The sequence below is a fragment of the Coregonus clupeaformis genome, chromosome 29 (genome assembly GCF_020615455.1).
Source record: "Coregonus clupeaformis isolate EN_2021a chromosome 29, ASM2061545v1, whole genome shotgun sequence".
NCBI lineage: Eukaryota > Metazoa > Chordata > Actinopteri > Salmoniformes > Salmonidae > Coregonus > Coregonus clupeaformis.
In genome coordinates this window covers 26,083,058-26,103,571 of record NC_059220.1, presented here as the reverse complement: position 1 = coordinate 26,103,571, position 20,514 = coordinate 26,083,058, and the positions used below count along the sequence as shown (strand labels likewise).

Below are 20,514 nucleotides of genomic sequence, written 5' to 3'. Positions count from 1 at the left end.
GACGACTCTGCATTAAGCATCACTCTTATCCCCTAGCCATTCCTGCAGTCTCTAGTCACTAGATTAGCCTTATTGAGACCTCAATGGAGGTTTCTCTGATAGTTCAGTAATCACACACTGTCTCCCTGCAGAAGTACGATGCAGATCTCTTTAAGATGGCCATGCCCTGTCTGAGTGCCATATCTGGGGCCTTACCGCCTGACTACATAGACTCCACCATCAGCACCACCCTGGAGAAGCCTGTGTCTGTGGACGCTCAGGGCAACTTTGACCCCAAACCCATCAGCACAGCTAAGTGAGTGGCAATCAGAGACTAAAGTACGGGGTGACTGTCAGAGCAAATTAAGGACACTTTAAATTAAGTGATACCACTCTGACTTGTAATTGAATAGCTTGTTATAGGTGCCATGTAGAAACTATGCACACCATTTATTTGATGTAATGCGCAGTGCTTTTATATACTTTATCACTGTGCATTTACATATGCTTTACTCCAGCATGCATTATTTTGGATGCTCTAGATTTATACCTGCAGTAAGTAAGTTTGACTCTGTCTTTACAGCATATCTCTTCCAGAGAAACTGGAACATGTTGCCAACAAATATGCTGAGCATTCCCATGACAAATGGTCAGCAGAGAAGGTAGGCCAAAGATGAGCTCCTCTGCCAGGGAAATGTGTATTCGATGCTGCAAAATGACACCTGGAATCCATTCTTTATTACAGGGCATAAAGATTAAGAATAAAATGTTTTTGCACTGTATTTTATAAAGCCTTTTCAGTACTCTCTTGGAAGAAATACTAGGAGGCTGGTTTCAGGGTTGCTTACTCTCTATCCTATTTGCTTTTATTTTGGTTGAAGAACTAGCTGGTAAAATGTAATATCAGCTCTGTAGAAGGGTCATACTTGTCTGTGCACTTCAGGTGATGTTGGGATGGAAATACGGGGACTGTATAGATGAGAAGGCCAAGACTCACCCTCAGCTCAGGACCTACAAAGGCCTCACAGAGAAGGTATAGTTCATTGCAGCATTACACAACATAGGATTCGAATTTCAACTACAGTATGCACTAATGTGAGCACTAGTGACTTCCTAACTGATTGTATCTCTTGCTAACTCTTGGTGTGTGTATCCGTGTTTGTGTGCTGTGTGGACTCCTGTGGTCCTCAGGAGAAGGAGATCTACAGGTTGCCGGGAAGGGAGACTCTGAAGAGCATGCTGGCTATGGGCTGGAACATTGACAGGACCAAGGATGGAGAGACCATGTCCCTACGGGAAAGTGAGAAGATGCGCAAGATCTCCCAGTCCTCCTCTCAGGTACTCAGTTTGATAGCCCACTCCTCCTAGTGCTGTACAGTGAGGGAAAAAACGTATTTGATCCCCTGCTGATTTTGTACGTTTGCCCACTGACAAAGACATGATCAGTCTATAATTTTAATGGTAGGTTTATTTGAACAGTGAGAGACAGAATAACAACAAAAAAATCCAGAAAAACGCATGTCAAAAATGTTATAAATTGATTTGCATTTTAATGAGGGAAATAAGTATTTGACCCCTCTGCAAAACATGACTTAGTACTTGGTGGCAAAACCCTTGTTGGCAATCACAGAGGACAGACGTTTCTTGTAGTTGGCCACCAGGTTTGCACACATCTCAGGAGGGATTTTGTCCCACTCCTCTTTGCAGATCTTCTCCAAGTCATTAAGGTTTCGAGCCTGACGTTTGGTAACTCGAACCTTCAGCTCCCTCCACAGATTTTCTATGGGATTAAGGTCTGGAGACTGGCTAGGCCACTCCAGGACCTTAATGTGCTTCTTCTTGAGCCACTCCTTTGTTGCCTTGGCCGTGTGTTTTGGGTCATTGTCATGCTGGAATACCCATCCACGACCCATTTTCAATGCCCTGGCTGAGGGAAGGAGGTTCTCACCCAAGATTTTACGGTACATGGCCCCGTCCATCGTCCCTTTGATGCGGTGAAGTTGTCCTGTCCCCTTAGCAGAAAAACACCCCCAAAGCATAATGTTTCCACCTCCATCTTTGACGGTGGGGGTGGTGTTCTTGGGGTCAAAGGCAGCATTCCTCCATCTCCAAACACGGCCAGTTGAGTTGATGCCAAAGAGCTCGATTTTGGTCTCATCTGACCACAACACTTTCACCCATTTCTCCTCTGAATCATTCAGATGTTCATTGGCAAACTTCAGACGGCCCTGTATATGTGCTTTCTTGAGCAGGGGGACCTTGCGGGCGCTGCAGAATTTCAGTCCTTCATGGCGTAGTATGTTACCAATTGTTTTCTTGGTGATTATGGTCCCAGCTGCCTCGAAATCATTGACAAGATCCTCCCGTGTAGTTCTGGGCTGATTCCTCACCGTTCTCATGATCATTGCAACTCCACGAGGTGAGATCTTGCATGGAGTCCCAGGCCGAGGGAGATTGACAGTTATTTTGTGTTTCTTCCATTTGCGAATAATCGCACCAACTGTTGTCACCTTCTCACCAAGCTGCTTGGCGATGGTCTTGTAGCCCATTCCAGCCTTGTGTAAGTCTACAATCTTGTCCCTGACATCCTTGGAGAGCTCTTTGGTCTTGGCCATGGTGGAGAGTTTGGAATCTGATTGATTGATTGATTCTGTGGACAGGTGTCTTTTATACAGGTAACAAACTGAGATTAGGAGCACTCCCTTTAAGAGTGTGCTCCTAATCTCAGCTCGTTACCTGTATAAAAGACACCTGGGAGCCAGAAATCTTTCTGATTGAGAGGGGGTCAAATACTTACTTCCCTCATTAAAATGCAAAAAAAAAATTATAACATTTTTGACATGCGTATATCTGGATTCTTTTGTTGTTATTCTGTCTCTCACTGTTCAAATAAACCTACCATTAAAATTATAGACTGATCATTTCTTTGTCAGTGGGCAAATGTACAAAATCAGCAGGGGATCAAATATTTTTTTCCCTCACTGTATATACCAGGACTGCGGAGTCATATGTTCAATGTTTGTTTTGATTTCTAACTCGTTTTTCATGTTGTATTTTGGCAGGGTAACGGTTTCAACCCGACCCCAATAGACACCAGCGATGTGGTTCTGTCTAGAGAGTTACAGGTGAGTGAACCTCACAGCTGTTATTTTGTAGCTGTAAATAACTATTTTGTTTCTGACTAGGCTGTGAGTATGTTATTTAATTAACAGATGTCCTCTTTGCTCTTTGGATCAAGGGCATGGTGGAGGTTGTGGCTGAGAATTATCACAACATCTGGGCTAAGAAGAAAAAGAACGACCTTGGAATTAGAGGTGGTTCTATAATACTCCTCACTCCCTGTGAGATGGAGGAGCCAGAGGAATGTAGTCAGAGTAAATTTGTTTGTTCTCTTTGTTTCAGTGTTGTTGTTTGTGGTTCCAGGTGGGGCAACTCACCCTCTGCTGGTGCCCTATGACACCCTGACTGCCAAAGAGAAGGCCAGGGACAAAGAGAAGGCCCAGGACCTGTTCCGCTTCCTACAGATCAACGGCTATGCTATCACCAGGTCAGTGAGTGTGTGTGTAAGTGTGTGCGTCTGTGTGTTTGCATGTGTGGGTGTGGGTGTGAAGACTAAAGACACCTTCAGTCAAGACTGAAGACATTGATGTACGTTGGAGTGACAGAATGACACTTCATCTGTCCCTTCCCTCTGTGTTGTAGAGGTCTGAAGGACATGGAGCAGGACTCTTCCTCCATGGAGAAGAGGTTTGCCTACAAGTTCCTCAAGAAGCTCCTCAAGTATGTGAACTCAGCCCAGGAGTTCATCGCCCACCTTGGTAAGAGCCTGCTTAACATTCATATCCATGTCTTTGAATGCTCCTCTACCTTTTCTCTGTTATGGACAGTGCTGCCTCAGTCTTCTCTTTATTGACCTTTGACCTTGTCATTTCAGAGGCCATAGCTACCAGTGGTAAGACAGACAAGTCACCTCATGAACAAGAAATAAAGTTTTTCGCCAAAGTGAGAATATTGCAAATCTGTGTGAAACAAATGAACATTTAAATACAGATTGCACAAAGATTCTCACACATCTCCTAAATGTTTTTTTCCCCTTTGCCTTTAGGTCCTCCTCCCTCTGATAGACCAGTACTTCAAGAACCACTGTCTCTACTTCCTGTCTTCTCCCAGTAAGAACCTGAGCAGCAGCGGCTATGCATCTAATAAGGAGAAGGAGATGGTCACCAGGTCGGTACACTACCATCTCACTACCCTGCAGAGTTACACTTTCTCACTACCTGTGTATGCTACTTACTTATTACTCTTCTCTGAATACTCCCTTCATCTAGTCATCTTTTCCTCCTCTTACCCTTTAACCTCCCTGCTTTCTTTCTTTCTTTTTTCTTTCTTTCTTTCTTTCTATCTTTCTTTCTTTCTCTCTTTTCCAGCCTGTTCTGTAAACTGGCAGCTCTTGTCAGACACAGGATTTCCCTATTTGGTAAGGAGCTGATTCTCTGCTTTTTGTATTACTTTTGTGAATGACTTAGTGTGTGATATGTGTGCTAATCGCTGTACTGTGTTCCCCTGTAGGGAGTGACTCCACCACCATGGTGAGCTGTCTCCACATCCTGGCCCACACACTGGACACCAGGTGGGTGGAGCTCAGTCCTATAGTCCTATGTCACAATATACGTCCACAGAGTTTGAAATTAAATCAAAGGTTTGGAAGAGGTCTGTTACGTAGCAATTTTACAGTACATGTCATTGGAATAGAAGCCACCTCATGTCTAGCTTATACAACATTACATTACTTAGACACCATGTTTCTACTCACCAGTTTTTGTTATTCATGTCATCTTGGAATCATTGACATTAAGAGAAAAGACTCCCGCTGGCATTTATACAAGTACACTCAGCATGCATAGACAGCATGTACTGTAGCTAGCTCTGGGCTCCTAGTGTTCTTCAGAAACGATGTGTTGTTTGAGGCAACAGTTCTAAAAAATGAGGTTACAATAGCAATGCATTAAACATGATGTTGATACTGAGGATGTAGTTACTATACTGTACTTGCCCATAGGCTTTGTCTTTCACCTCCCACATCACAGCATCAAAAAGCATTACGAGTCACAATATACTTTACAAAATATTGACTCATCTAATCTGCTTAATGTAGGGGGGGTAATATGTCTGCACATACCTACACTGACAACCTTCCCTTGAATAATCATGCGCTATAAATATTCATGGTCAGATGGGAGCTCATATCTCAGTCACATGATAATACTAGAATCCCTTGGGAGCTCTCTGTAGTATAGCTGGCACTTCTCTATAAAAATGAAGCTGTCCTTTGGGAACTCTTCTATCATATGGAAATGATTGTTCTCAAATACGATAACTTTAATATCCTACATGGGGACATTGTGTGGTTATTGTGTTCAAAAATAGCAACAATGACAGACTACATTCTCCTCCATCACTATTAACCCCTTCCCTCCTCTCCTCCTACAGGACGGTGATGAAGTCTGGCTCAGAGCTGGTGAAGGCGGGGTTAAGGACGTTCTTTGAGAACGCAGCAGAGGACCTGGAGAAGACCCTTGAGAACCTGAAGCTGGGGAAGTTCACCCACTCCCGCTCACAGATGAAGGGCGTGTCCCAGAACATTAACTACACCACGGTGGCCCTGCTACCCATCCTCACTGCCCTGTTTGAACATATCACCCAGCACCACTTTGGAGTGGACCTGCTCTGTGAGTGACCACAGCCAGACCTACAGATATAGGAGATAGGAGGAGTGGAGTGTGCTTTAAATCATGTCACTGATGCTGTGCATATCAATGTAAGCACGCTTTCTACTTTGTGTTTTCAGTGGATGATGTCCAAGTGTCCTGCTATCGTATCCTGACCAGCCTCTATGCGCTCGGGACTGGAAAAAACATCTATGTTGAAAGGTACTATTATTTACATATTGCTATGAGACTGATATCACATCACAGATAGTATATGGCTGTGATTTGTGTGTCTGTCTCTTCCTCTCCCCTGCAGGCAGCTGCCGGCCCTGGGGGAGTGTCTGGCCACCCTGGCAGGTGCCATGCCTGTTGCCTTCCTGGAGCCACTGCTCAACAAACACAACCCCTGCTCTGTGTTCAACACCAAGACCGCCCGCGAACGCGCCAGTGAGTTACACACTATTATGATGCTGTATACCATAATACTGCATTAAATGGTTGTTTGCTTATAATTTGTGTTGTGTTTGTGGTGTGTTTGTGGTTGTGTTGTGTTTGTGTAGTCCTAAGCATGCCAGAGGCGGTGGAGGAGATGTGTCCGGAGATGCCTCGTCTAGACGTCCTGATGACGGACATCAACGACATGTCTGAGTCTGGGGCGCGCTACACAGAGATGCCCCACGTCATCGAGGTGGTGCTGCCCATGCTGTGTAACTACCTGTCCTACTGGTGGGAGAAGGGCCCAGAGAACCAGGCGTCTCCATACAGCGGGGGCAGATTTGGGGGCAGTGTGTTCTCCACCACCGTCACCTCAGAACACCTCAGCCTCATCCTAGGAAACATCCTGAAGATCCTCAACAGCAACCTGGGCATCGACGAGGCCTCCTGGATGAAGAGGATCGCAGGTTAGTTGGGTTGCATTACTGTGCGGGAGTGTACAGTAGTCTGTCACAGTGGGTTGAAGCTTTAGGAAATATACTACTTTTGAGGGAAAAACTATTTCCATATTTGTATACAGTACTGATCAGATGAACCTTAGACTGACAAGATTGTCTTTTGCATTCCTAGCACGAGTGCTTTTTTTTATTTTTTATTTTTTTTCTATAATAACGACTAACAATGTGTGTCTCACTATGACTTCTGTGTGTGCAGTGTACGCCCAGCCCATCATCAGTAAGGCCAGGGCTGTTCTGTTGAAGAGTCATTTCCTGCCTACGCTGGAGAAGCTGAAGAAGAAGACAGTGAAGGTGGTGATGGAGGAGGAGCTACTGAAGGCTGACAGTAAGGGAGACACCCAGGAGGCTGAGCTCCTCATCCTGGATGAGTTTGCCGTGCTCTGCAGAGACCTCTACGCCTTCTACCCGATGCTCATCCATTACGTAGACAACAACAGGTGAGCCCGCTGAACAGTGGAGTGAAATGGGAGGATGTGGTTGTGGTTCATCAGTACCGTAGGACCTATTGTAATACAAGACTACTCTGGTTTGGGGGCAAGGCTGTGGAGCAGAGGATATTATATTGATATAATGTTTGTTCATCTCTCATAACATATTATATATATACACTACCGTTCAAAAGTTTGGGGTCACTTAGACATTTCCTTGTTTTAGAAAGAAAATAATTTTTTTGGTCCATTAAAATAACATCAAATTGATCAGAAATACAGTGTAGACATTGTTAATGTTGTAAATGGCTATTGTAGCTGGAAACGGCTGATTTTTAATGGAATATCTACATAGGCGTACAGAGGCCCATTATCAGCAACCATCAGTCCTGTGTTCCAATGGCACGTTGTTTGCTAATCCAAGTTTATCATTTTAAAAGGCTAATTAATCATTAGAAAACCCTTTTGCAATTATGTTAGCACAGCTGAAAACTGTTGTGCTGATTAAAGAAGCAATAAAACTGGCCTTCTTGAGACTAGTTGAGTATCTGGAGCATCAGCAATTGTGGGTTCAATTACAGGCTCAAAATGGCCAGAAACAAATAACTTTCTTCTGAAACTCGTCAGTCTATTCTTGTTCTGAGAAATGAAGGCTATTCCATGCGAGAAATTGCCAAGAAACTGAAGATCTAGCCATATCTCAGACGGGACAATAAAAATAAAATTTTAAGATGGGCAGTCTGAGATATTGCTTTTTCTTTGCAACTCTGCCTAGAAGGTCAGCATCCCGAAGTCGCCTCTTCACTGTTGACGTTGAGACTGGTGTTTTTCGGGTACTATTTAATGAACCTGCCAGTTGAGGACCTGTGAGGCGCCTGTTTCTCAAACTAGACACTCATGTATTTGTCCTTTTTTGCTCAGTTGTGCACCGGGGCCTCTCACTCCTCTTTCTATTCTGGTTAGAGCCAGTTTGCACTGTTCTGTAAAGGGAGTAGTACACAGCGTTGAGATCTTCAGTTTCTTGGCAATTTCTCGCATGGAATAGCCTTCATTTCTCAGAACAAGAATAGACTGACGAGTTTCAGAAGAAAGTTATTTGTTCCTGGGAATCGTACAAGCTAACAGGCCGGCCACAAACACACAAATAACGCACACAAATAACGGTGCAGTGGTGTGCAGAATGACACAACTCGTCGATCCTTGTCACGGATGAGCTATTGCAGCAGACGACCACACCAAGTTCCACTCCTATCAGCTAAAAACAAGAAGAGGCTCCAGTGGGCGTGCGATCACCAACACTAGACAATTGAGGAGTGGAAAAACATCACCTGGTCCAACGAATCCCGGTTCCTGTTGCGTCATGATGATGGCAGAGTCAGGATTTGGCGTAGGCAGCATGAGTCCATGGACCCATCCTGCCTGGTTACAACGGTACATCCTGCCTGATGCCATCGCCTCAGCATGGACCAACATCCCTGTGGAACGTTTCCGACTTGTAGAATCCATGCCTGAAGAATTCAGGCTGTTCTGGAGGCAAAGGGGGGTCTGACCTGGTACTAGATGGCTGTACCTAATAAACTGGCCGGTGAGTGTATATTATATATAATACATAATAATCCCTTCTCTCTCCTTTCTCCTGCAGGTCCAGGTGGCTGAAAGAACCAGACGCTGACTCCAATGAACTCTTCAGAATGGTGGCTGAGATCTTCATCCTCTGGTGCAAATCACATGTACGATTTCTCCTTATCAACAATGGACAAACTAACAATTACAATAGATAGGACATTTAGATTGAGAAATGAACCAAGCAGAAGGTGTCTACATCATGTACATTGGTATTGTTCTATCCTCAGAACTTCAAAAGGGAAGAGCAGAACTTTGTGGTTCAGAATGAAATCAACAACCTGTCTTTCCTGACTGGTGATAGCAAGACGAAGATGTCAAAGGTAGGGCTTATTAATATGTGGCTGCTTTCAAAATAGTACAGCATATTCTCCTTATTTCCACTGCTGGAGAGCTCTACTCTATACTAGGTCTTGGAGCAGTCTGCACCCCCTGTGGTCATGTACAGTGGGGAAAAAAAGTATTTAGTCAGCCACTAATTGTGCAAGTTCTCCCACTTAAAAAGATGAGAGAGGCCTGTAATTTTCATCATAGGTACACATCAACTATGACAGACAGATTGAGTAAACAGATTGTTTTTCCAGAAAATCACATTGTATGATTTTTAATGAATTTATTTGCAAATTATGGTGGAAAATAAGTATTTGGTCACCTACAAAACAAGCAAGATTTCTGGCTCTCACAGACCTGTAACCTCTTCTTTAAGAGGCTCCTCTGTCCTCCACTCGTTACCTGTATTAATGGCACCTGTTTGAACTTGTTATCAGTATAAAAGACACCTGTCCACAACCTCAAACAGTCACACTCCAAACTCCACTATGGCCAAGACCAAAGAGCTGTCAAAGGACACCAGAAACAAAATTGTAGACCTGCACCAGGCTGGGAAGACTGAATCTGCAATAGGTAAGCAGCTTGGTTTGAAGAAATCAACTGTGGGAGCAATTATTAGGAAATGGAAGACATACAAGACCACTGATAATCTCCCTCGATCTGGGGCTCCACGCAAGATCTCACCCCGTGGGGTCAAAATGATCACAAGAACGGTGAGCAAAAATCCCAGAACCACACGGGGGGACCTAGTGAATGACCTGCAGAGAGCTGGGACCAAAGTAACAAAGCCTACCATCAGTAACACACTACACCACCAGGGACTCAAATCCTGCAGTGCCAGACGTGTCCCCCTGCTTAAGCCAGTACATGTCCAGGCCCGTCTGAAGTTTGCTAGAGTGCATTTGGATGATCCAGAAGAGGATTGGGAGAATGTCATATGGTCAGCTGAAACCAAAATATAACTTTTTGGTAAAAACTCAACTCATCGTGTTTGGAGGACAAAGAATGCTGAGTTGCATCCAAAGAACACCATACCTACTGTGAAGCATGGGGGTGGAAACATCATGCTTTTGGGCTGTTTTTCTGCAAAGGGACCAGGACGACTGATCCGTGTAAAGGAAAGAATGAATGGAGCCATGTATCATGAGATTTTGAGTGAAAACCTCCTTCCATCAGCAAGGGCATTGAAGATGAAACGTGGCTGGGTCTTTCAGCATGACAATGATCCCAAACACACCGCCCGGGCAACGGAGTGGCTTCGTAAGAAGCATTTCAAGGTCCTGGAGTGGCCTAGCCAGTCTCCAGATCTCAACCCCATAGAACATCTTTGGAGGGAGTTGAAAGTCTGTGTTGCCCAGCGACAGCCCCAAAACATCACTGCTCTAGAGGAGATCTGCATGGAGGAATGGGCCAAAATACCAGCAACAGTGTGAAAACCTTGTGAAGACTTACAGAAAACGTTTGACCTGTGTCATTGCCAACAAAGGGTATATAACAAAGTATTGAGAAACTTTTGTTATTGACCAAATACTTATTTTCCATCATAATTTGCAAATAAATTCATTAAAAATCCTACAATGTGATTTTCTGATTTTTTTTCTTCTCATTTTGTCTGTCATAGTTGACGTGTACCTATGATGAAAATGACAGGCCTCTCTCATCTTTTTAAGTGGGAGAACTTGCACAATTGGTGGCTTACTAAATACTTTTTTTCCCCACTGTATGTTCACATCCTAACCCAGCTAACCTCAGTCCAACCTCCTGCTTCTATCTGTCAGCACATTCCAGCTGAGCCTTGTTACTGGGCTCCATTCTGCAGAGGCAGCCCTTTCTCTCTCCCTGCTCCAGCAACCCTAACACTCATATCCCCCGTGGCCAAACAACACAACCTCAGGGACAGGGAATAGATTTGTTGATAGTTTTTTTTTATCCTGTCTGCTTTTACACTCCATTCACTGGAAAGAGCAGCAGCCAACACATTTTAGTAATTTAGCAGAGCGATTTACAGTAGTGACTGCATATATTTTCATACTTTTCCTGCTGGTCCCCCGTGGGAATCAAGCCCACAACCCTGGCGTTGCAAGCGCCATGCTCTACCAACTGTGCCACAAGGGACCACAATAGTCTGCCCTGCCTTGCTGTTAACACATTATACCAGCCAATCATTAACGCTTATCGCCCCTCCTTCATCTGTCCTGCCTGACATCATAACGAGCGTTTCTCATTCCCTTATGGGCCGCCACGTCCCAACTCTGTTATTGAAAGTGAACACGCCCATGACAAATAACATGATCACGTCACTGGTGTTTCTGGGTGATGGATATCCTGCGCTGGTGTGTAGTGGCTCCTGCCTCCCACTGGCTGTCTCTATTAGTCACTCAGCTCCTGCACTGGTTGAAGGTGTGTGTGTGTGCATCCATACAGTTAATGGTGTTTCTTTCTCTCTTGCTGAGTTGAATATGAGTGTCTCCTGTGTGCCAGATTCTTCCATTTGCCTTTCTCAGTGCAGTCCTTTTTCTATAATACCTCACTGTATGGGTAGAGGCAAACTGTGGGCGAATGCTGCTTTCAGGCTATAGCTACATTTTAAATGCTTCATGGGCAAAGATTTTCAGCCTCTGCAGATTTTGCTAGCGATGAAAAGATGCCTTAGTTCCCTCTGCTACCCATAGGTTTAATTCAGTGTTCGGTGTGCAGTGTGCTGTGCTCCCACTGTGAAATAAGCTCCAGTGAAGTACAGCACAGTTAGATCAAGGTAGCAATTGTGACTGCATTGGCTCTATATAAAAAATGGTATGGCCCATCTGATATATTACCAAATGGCACCCTATTCCCTATATAGTGCACTACTTGCACACAAAAGTAGTGAACTATATAGAAAATAGGGTGCCATTTGAGACATAACCCAGGTATTTTTTCATTGAGTGCCAGGTGAAGTTATGAATGTGTCATTCCATCCTGGTATCAGTCAGGGGGTCAGGACCAGGAGAGGAAGCATAAGAGGAAGCGAGGAGAGTTCTACTCCATCCAGACCTCCCTGATCGTGGCTGCCCTGAAGAAGATGCTGCCCATCGGACTCAACATGTGCACCCCCGGGGACCAGGAGCTAATCTCCCTGGCCAAGACACGCTACCTCCTGGTGAGAGGGCCTGCCTAGCCCACACGGACCCATACTGATTGAGGATCAGGTGTCACTGGCTACACAGTACCTGATGACGGTGTATCTAATTGTTTTCTTGTTTTGCTCAACAGAAAGACACAGATGATGAAGTGAAGGAACATGTGCGGCAAAATTTGCACCTTCAAGAGAAGGTGAGCTGTATATTATGGCATTATTGTCATCCATAAAACTAGAACAGCAACTCTATCAAAAATCATTGATGTTTTCTAACTCCTACACTGTGCTAACCCACCCCCAGTCAGAGGACCCTGCAGTGAGGTGGCAGCTGAACCTGTATAAGGATGTGATGGTGAAGAACGAGGGGCCTCCAGACCCTGAGAGGACAGTGTTCAGAGTCCAGAGCATCTCAGCTGCAGTCTTCCACCTGGAGCAGGTCAGTGGCTGGCTGCACCACGCATCACCCTTACTGCCTACATCCAGTTTTCTACATTCTATATCTGTGCCCCATATCTCCAAATTCTAGATCCTTAAGATGTGTCCTATATCCTGGATGCTTTATGTCCTGCTCTAATCTTTACTCAACATGATATACTCACATTTGTGATCCAAACCATGCACCCTATTTCATATGTTATATTACAACTTACCTATTTTGTCTTCATTTATTCATTGTAGGTGGAGCAGCCATTGAGGTCTAAGAAGTGTGTTTGGCAGAAGCTGCTGTCCAAGCAGAGAAAGCGTGCGGTGGTGGCCTGCTTCCGCATGGCTCCTCTCTACAACCTTCCCAGGTATCACACAACCATCTACATTTTGTATACTCACATTCCTTTACAAACACAAATATTACAATAGAATAGTCAAATATTTGAATAGAATACCCCAGCTGCTGATGTCAGTACTGAGAGGCAGCAGGCTGTGTAAAGTTTAGTATTGTCTTTCTCATTTCCAAGCCAACCCTACACTATCTCTTTCTCTATGCCTCATGAGTCTCACCCCTCTTTCCTGGGCTCTGACCCTGTATTAATGTGAAGCGTCCCTCCCCTAATCTGTACGACAAATGTCTCGCCTCAGACTGTTATCAAGGAATAGAAAAGGACACTAGCAATTTCATGCCCTGTTGCACTGTAACTCAATCACAGAGACGCAGCAGGAGAGACAGAGGGGAGAAAAACAATTAGGAGCCCAACCTGGGGGCGGCCATCTTTAATGTGTGCTCTGATGTCGCTCCTCGGCACCAAATGACTAATTCCACCTAGTTATTGGTGTTCTTTTGGGAATGTGACCATGCATCACATTGTTGAGTAATCAGTAAGCACTGGCCTTTTGAGTCAGGGTAAATCTAGAAATGTTAAGGACATTTGATGCAATGTCACTTTTCCCTTGCACCTCTAATACTATCACATAACTCTCTCTGTACCCTTTGATTCAGTGGCTTACCACCCTTTTTACAGTATATCTACTGTCTCTACTACTTCACCCTCTCTCTGTTCTCTCCTGAATGACATCACTATACTGTACCTCCCCTCAGGCACAAAAGTAATAATTACCTCCTGAACGCCTACCGACGCTATTGGCTCGAAAAAATGCATGAGAACTCAGACTATGACAGTCTGCTCTCCATGCTAACGGTAATGTAATGCTTAGACAATGTTTGTGACCTCCTGTTCCTCCCCCCTCCTCCCAGCCATGGTTTGTACTATAACTGTAACTCTCATACAGTGATCCCACTGGCATTCTGACTGGTACGCCTATTATAAAGGCCTGTGAGCTACACTCATCACTAAAATATTAAATCATTCACTCTGACCAAATGTTTTTTCTTCTAAGTTATAGGTTTCTGTACTGATGTTGCTGTAATTTATATACCATATATTCTATTTAGCTTTAATCATTACAGTGTACTGTTGATGTTGCTAGAATAAATAAGTGTGATACTTTTTTAGTGGTGCATACATGACAGGGTTATGAAATGGGGGGGGTACAGTTCAATCTTCCAAGGTGACCAGTTGGATTTGCCAGTGCCCTATACCAGGGTTTCCCAAACTCTATCCTGTTTTTTGCCCTAGCACTACACAGCTGATTAAAATAATCAAAGCTTAATGATGAGTTGGTTATTTGAATCAGCTCTGTGGTCCTTGGGAGGTGGGAGGGGGTTCCAGGACTGAGTTTGGGAAACCCTGTCCTATACTAACAAGTATTAACTGTTCTTAACGTAATCTCCCCCTCCTTTCCTCTTCCTCCTGGTCCACCCTGCTAACCCTCCTAATCTCCCTCTGCCCCCCCCCCAGGCATCGCTCTATTAACCTCTTCCTCCTGGGCTATCAGAGAATATGGATAGAAACAGAGACGTACTCTTTTGAAGAGAAGCTAGTGCAGGACCTGGCAGTAAGTACTGTACCTGTCCCCCCAGTGCCCAGCCCTCTCTGTGTGCTCTCTCTGTGGGGCTAGCCTCTTCTCTCCCTCCTCACCTGGCCGTGCTACAACACGAACGCTTCGCCAGCACAATGCCCGCCAAACGCCGCAGGCGTTCTGCCAGTCATCCATGTTCTGCCCCTGGCTCTGTGTAGCTCTGTCCCTTGCCAACTGAAACGCCTACGCGGGCACGCATGACATCACCCTGGATGTCAGTGCCGGCTGGACTGTACTGTAACTGTACCGTTGTCCGTTTCTAGAGCTGTCCCCTTTCCTACAGGGGTAAGAGAGCATCCAACCACGATGCTACGGCTTACTGGTGAAATTTATGGAAGGTGTGGTGTCCTTCATAAATTTTCTGTCACAGCATGGACACAGTATAGTGTCATATTCAGGTCGTTTGAAGAATCAAAGAATTCAGATATACTGTCCCTGTAGGGTTGCTTTCTTTACAGCTTTGATTCTAGATGTCTCCGAAATTCTTCAAAAACACCATGCCATCCTGTGTAAGAACCTGCTACATTGATCAAAACATCAATGAAGAAAATGGTTATAAACACTCTATAACACTTTATAAGCCTTTTTATAAATATGGTAGATTTAAAATATAGGGAAAGTGGCTACATCCTAAAAGAGATGTGGAATAGTATTCCCTCTACCACTATTTGTGCCCCATCATTTCCTGGTGGCCTCTCTTCATTAGGAGAGTATCTGTGGTGCTCATAGGGATAAAGTGGTAGACTAGTGTAAAGTATTATAGAGTATGGATCAGGCTAATGGAGAGTCATGCTTAACTTCCATCTTCCTCCTGTATCTCTACTGAACACACACCTTGACACCGCTAACCTTGATACTGCTGTACCATCTAAATGTGCTGTGTGTATGTCCCTGTGTGTGTGCCTGCATGGTCTTCTGATGAGTGGCGTGTCATACCCGTAATGCTTTCAGTCTGTGTGATTCAATGGGCCATCACACTAGTAATGAAGCAACATGGTGAGACAGGGTTTGACTGCACATTCTGCATCTTTAATTTCAATGTGCTTCTGTTGATCAAGTACACCTTGTTGTCTCTAAGGTGATGTACAGAGGAGACTGTTTATATAATGGCAATGGTAACTGCATATGGATGGTAACTTATCCATATTTCTGCTTGATACCTTCCCACTAGGCACAGACGTCAGTTCAACGTCTAGTTTTGATTTACATTTTGTTGAGTTGTCAACTAATGTGAATTCAACGTGCAATCAACAAAAACAATCACCATGTCATTGGATTTAGGTTAAAAGTTGGGTGAAAAAAAGCCCTTACTTTTTGCAAATCCAATCAGTTTTCCACGTTGATTCAATGTCATCACATTGATTTTTTGGGTTGAAATTACGTGGAAACAACGTTAATTCAACCAGTTTTTGCCCAGTAGGTTGGCCTTTGTAATCGTTATTTCTGAAGCGAGTTGCAGCGTAATTTGAACAACTTTAACTTTATTTGTTGCAATTTCACTAATTCAAAGTAAAGTTATTGTGATCTTTAAAATGTGTATCAGCTCAGTGTAGGCACATTTTGTCACTTCAGAGGGTAAAGGGCACTGCTGTAATGACAGGGGATTGGGTGTCAGGGTAGGGTGGGACTCTGATGTGTGGCTGGGTGTTTGTGCAGAAGACCCAACTGAAGGTGGAGGAGGAGGAAGAGGAGGAGGCAGAGATGCAGCCAGACCCTCTTCATCAGCTCATATTGCATTTTAGTCACAATGCGCTCACTGAGCGGAGGTAAACAGACACACACACACACACACACACACACACACACACACACACACACACTCACACCTGGGCACCTGGCATCGTGCTGCTAGCTCCATCTGTGCTATGTAATATTGCCGGTGTATCCCTTTGTCTTATAAACTGTCGCATTAAACTAAAACACTGCAGCATTTCTCCCCACACAGGGCGATGCCCTCGAGCACAAGTAATTGTGTCACATTTATTCTTAGTCATGCACCTGAGAGATTTGTTTGTTATGGAGTGTATTTGTTTGAGTTATGTAAGGTTAATTCACACATGTTTATCCTGCTTTTCCATTCAGTTCTTTGGAAGACGATCCTTTGTATATTGCATATGCAGACATGATGGCAAAGGTACAAAGCCTATATGAATCTACTTTTGTATACATGTCTTTAGTGTCATGTAGAGGTCAACAGAGATCTGACTACCAAAGCTTTTGTCTTTAGAGTTGTGCAGAAGATGAAGAAGAGGAAGATGAAGAAGGAAAAGAGAAAACATTTGAGGTGTTTTGGATCTCCCATCGAGATATTAGATTTGACTAGTTTCAATGGTTTTGTAAGGAGCTGTGTTTGTTTACATGGTGTTTGTTTACATGGTGTTTGTTGACCTGCTAGGAAAAAGAGATGGAGAAACAGAAGACTCTGTACCAGCAGGCCAGGCTGCATGACAGAGGAGCTGCTGAGATGGTGTTACAGATGATCAGCGCCAGCAAAGGTACACACACACACACTCACAGTCTTGTACAGCTAACCTTGTGGGGACACACAATTCAGTCCCATTCAAATCCTATTTTCCCTAACCCTAAACCTAACCCTAACCTGTACTCTTACCCTTACTCTAACCCTAATCCTAACCTTAACCCAAAACCTAACCTTAACCCTAACCCTAAACCTACCCCTAGCTCCTAACTCTAAAACTAACCCTAGCTCCTAACCCTAACCCTTAACGTAATCCTAACCCTAACACTAATTCTAACCTTAACCCTAAACCCCCTAGAAATAGCATTTGACCTCGTGGGGACCAACAAAATGTCCCCAGTTGGTCAAATCTTTGTTCGTTTACTATTATTGTGGGTCCACACACACACAATATGATCCCTGATTATCCTCTTTAGGTTCACTTGGGCCCATGGTGACCTTTACCTTGAAACTGGGCATCTCTATACTCAACGGAGGCAACATACTGGTTCAGCAGGTATATCAGAATATTCATGGTCCATATCAATTTTTTCAGTATGTACAGTGACGCTGTACAGCTCAATTTCTTTTGTGTATTTCCTTTTTTGTAGAAAATGCTTGACTATCTGAAGGAAAAAGGAGATGCTGGCTTTTTCAAGAGTTTGTCAGGACTCATGCAGTCTTGCAGGTAAAATGATATCACAACACACTAACAAATCTTTGACGGTTTGACATTCAAACAGAGCAAAACTATACGTGTTCAAAGACATAAACCATGTTGGCTCTCTTTCCTTCAAATTCATTAGTGTCCTGGATTTGAATGCATTCGAAAGGCAAAACAAAGCAGAAGGTCTTGGGATGGTGACTGAGGAAGGATCAAGTAAGTGAGGAGAGAAAGATGAGGAGAAACACTAGACTACCTCAGACAGACATATGCACAGGAACCTCTCTTTCCTGTAGAAAGGAATGACATTTGAGTTCTGATATATTAAATAAATACGTATCTTAGAATTTTTTGGTGTTATCAACAATTTATTTTCATACTTTTGAGAGTCAAGTCCACTTGGTGCTATTGGCGAATGCTGAACCATGATGCTCCATACAGATTTGTTATAAGTGTCTAAAACCCTAAACAAGTATAAAATATTAATATTAAGTAGATAACAAATATAATTCTAAAGGATCCGTGTTGATTTCATCTGACCCCTCCCACTTCCTCCCACCCAGCCACAGGGTCATAAGTCGCCTGTCATCTGATCTCCAACCAGTGAATGCTCACAGACAAAAGCCTGTCTAAAATTGCATTATTCAACTAATGTGATTTTTGGTGGGTTGCTTTTACTGCTTGTGCTACACCTAGTGGTCAATGTGTTCCTATTAACACCTTGTTGTAAATTCTGAATCGGCCCATAGAGAAACTGAATTCATTAATGGAGACTTACTGGACCTTGTGATGGAGGTAATGTCATGTCAGGATTACATCTGGAGGCTATTCCTTCATATTTATACGCAAACAATAACAGCAGTCCAGAAGGATACACCACCTGTCATTACGATTGGTCAGCCAATGTCCAACCCACCAGCTAATGATTGGCCCATGCCTTTGTTGTGTTAGAAGAAGGCCTGTGATAGGGCTACTACAGATACATGGTGCAGCATTAGCGCGCCACATTCACTCTTATGTTTGTGATGAAAAAGCTCATCTCCATGTCACATATGTCATTGTGTCTGTGTTCATGAACCTGTGCTACTGTATGTTCCTCAGTCATGTGACGTCTGAGCACTGTCTGTCAACAAGATAAAAAACAGATCTATACACAATAGGTCACCCACAATAGAAGCGGTTGGATCTAATGGAGTGCATACAGTAAATGGCTATGTTCTCATAGATACTCCAGCTCATTCCCACCTCATGTAATCAGGCATAAGTGATGGTGACTGCAGTCCTGTAGTGTTTCTCACCCACCAACACCAGTCCTGCCAAACTGTGCAGCAGAACCTGTAGGTCTACCTACCAGAGACTCTTAACCGCATGTCTACTGTATGTCCAACACCTAAAGTGATGTCGATATATCTCTCTTCTTCTTCCTTACTTCTTATTGAAACTCAATGTCTTCTCCTTTGCTTATGTCTGCTTTTTCTGTTTGTTTGTTTCTTCTTATCATATTTTACCTCATCGGTCGCAGTCAACGTGAGTGAGCGGGGTAAATACATGGTTTAGATTCTACTCATTTCGCAATGCTGCCATCCTGATTGCTCTCCGTCCAGCTCCCACCCCTTCCCCCTCCCCTCTGTCTGGAATGTGATAATAACCTACTGATCTGAAGGAACACATGCATGCTCCAATAAGATATTTGGTCAGATTGTTCAATCCATAGAATCAGACCCAAACTGACTCTTATCGCTCTCTCCTCCTATACAAAGTTAGTGCTTGTGGTCTATGTGGAAACTTGTCTGTCTCTTTATGTTGATACTACTAACCAATATTACTTGATAAAGTCAATTAGGAATAAGAATACAATTCCCAAAGCTTTGCTTGTATCTGAAGTACAGAACAACAAAGCTCTGCCATGCAGTTTTATTCCTATTATCCCTCCCTGCATACAGTATGTGCTCTATATTAAGTCAAGGTGATATGAGTGTCTCATAGAGGGAGCATATACTGTCATGACAAAGTCTCCTAGTCTAGGAGCTTGAGGACTAGACAGCAGCTTTCTATTGAAGTGAAGGTTATGCTAGCCATGGTGTAAGCTTGTGTTAGATCAGGCTGAGGGGGTTGTCTGGTTTCTAGCCCCCTCCTAACCAAAGGGGAAAGTTGTCAATCTCATCTCCTGTGTCCAGGTTCCAAAGTACTGCAGAACGATGAGTTCACTAAGGATCTCTTTAGGTTTCTGCAACTGCTCTGTGAGGGACACAACAACGGTACGTCCAAAACTTCTAGAACACCTTACCTCAATACTGGTTAAGGTACTCTAGCTTACCTGTGTATTTAGAAGTGTATTTAGTTCTGAGAGATCCGTATTATTTGTGTTTACTGCCCACAATGTACTATGTATAACATTACCTGTGCCTCTCTAACCATTCATTGGTATTTGACCCCTTTCTCTTTCTTCAGACTTCCAAAACTTCCTGCGGACTCAAACAGGGAACACGACCACCGTAAATATCATCATCAGCACTGTGGACTACCTGCTCCGTCTGCAGGTAAAATACTATCCCCCAACTTTACTCCCTATATTCTTTGTGTGTAGTGTATGTTTATACTATCATGTGTCACATGTTTATTTATTCAATATTAGGAATCCATCAGTGATTTCTACTGGTACTACTCTGGGAAAGATATCATGGATGAGGCTGGTCAGCGGAACTTCTCCAAAGCCCTGGCTGTGGCCAAGCAGATCTTCAACTCTCTCACTGAGTACATACAGGTAACATAAGACTCTTGGGTTGGAAGAAACTAACCTTCACAGACAGGAATGTGTTGTATGGTTAATCATGGTGATCC

At 43.8% G+C, this 20,514-nt stretch overlaps 1 protein-coding gene across 1 annotated transcript in view; it reads left to right on the top strand.

Moving 5' to 3' along the window:
* The window catches only part of LOC121544942 (ryanodine receptor 3), a 217,922-nt gene that overhangs the window by 180,560 nt on the left and 16,848 nt on the right, over positions 1 to 20,514 (top strand). The window contains exons 51-85 of the mRNA XM_045209137.1: positions 132 to 295; positions 563 to 641; positions 923 to 1,012; positions 1,171 to 1,317; positions 3,042 to 3,104; positions 3,218 to 3,293; positions 3,403 to 3,526; positions 3,682 to 3,797; positions 3,914 to 3,981; positions 4,085 to 4,206; positions 4,407 to 4,456; positions 4,549 to 4,609; positions 5,470 to 5,708; positions 5,828 to 5,909; positions 6,004 to 6,134; positions 6,248 to 6,589; positions 6,837 to 7,077; positions 8,711 to 8,798; positions 8,922 to 9,014; positions 11,990 to 12,160; positions 12,274 to 12,333; positions 12,441 to 12,575; positions 12,818 to 12,930; positions 14,431 to 14,527; positions 16,208 to 16,317; positions 16,634 to 16,685; positions 16,779 to 16,835; positions 16,947 to 17,046; positions 17,447 to 17,526; positions 17,621 to 17,697; positions 17,816 to 17,889; positions 19,196 to 19,213; positions 19,851 to 19,931; positions 20,125 to 20,213; positions 20,309 to 20,437. Of these exons, the coding sequence (XP_045065072.1) occupies positions 132 to 295; positions 563 to 641; positions 923 to 1,012; positions 1,171 to 1,317; positions 3,042 to 3,104; positions 3,218 to 3,293; positions 3,403 to 3,526; positions 3,682 to 3,797; positions 3,914 to 3,981; positions 4,085 to 4,206; positions 4,407 to 4,456; positions 4,549 to 4,609; positions 5,470 to 5,708; positions 5,828 to 5,909; positions 6,004 to 6,134; positions 6,248 to 6,589; positions 6,837 to 7,077; positions 8,711 to 8,798; positions 8,922 to 9,014; positions 11,990 to 12,160; positions 12,274 to 12,333; positions 12,441 to 12,575; positions 12,818 to 12,930; positions 14,431 to 14,527; positions 16,208 to 16,317; positions 16,634 to 16,685; positions 16,779 to 16,835; positions 16,947 to 17,046; positions 17,447 to 17,526; positions 17,621 to 17,697; positions 17,816 to 17,889; positions 19,196 to 19,213; positions 19,851 to 19,931; positions 20,125 to 20,213; positions 20,309 to 20,437 (3,819 nt within the window). The remainder of the gene's footprint in view (positions 1 to 131; positions 296 to 562; positions 642 to 922; positions 1,013 to 1,170; positions 1,318 to 3,041; positions 3,105 to 3,217; positions 3,294 to 3,402; positions 3,527 to 3,681; positions 3,798 to 3,913; positions 3,982 to 4,084; positions 4,207 to 4,406; positions 4,457 to 4,548; positions 4,610 to 5,469; positions 5,709 to 5,827; positions 5,910 to 6,003; positions 6,135 to 6,247; positions 6,590 to 6,836; positions 7,078 to 8,710; positions 8,799 to 8,921; positions 9,015 to 11,989; positions 12,161 to 12,273; positions 12,334 to 12,440; positions 12,576 to 12,817; positions 12,931 to 14,430; positions 14,528 to 16,207; positions 16,318 to 16,633; positions 16,686 to 16,778; positions 16,836 to 16,946; positions 17,047 to 17,446; positions 17,527 to 17,620; positions 17,698 to 17,815; positions 17,890 to 19,195; positions 19,214 to 19,850; positions 19,932 to 20,124; positions 20,214 to 20,308; positions 20,438 to 20,514) is intronic.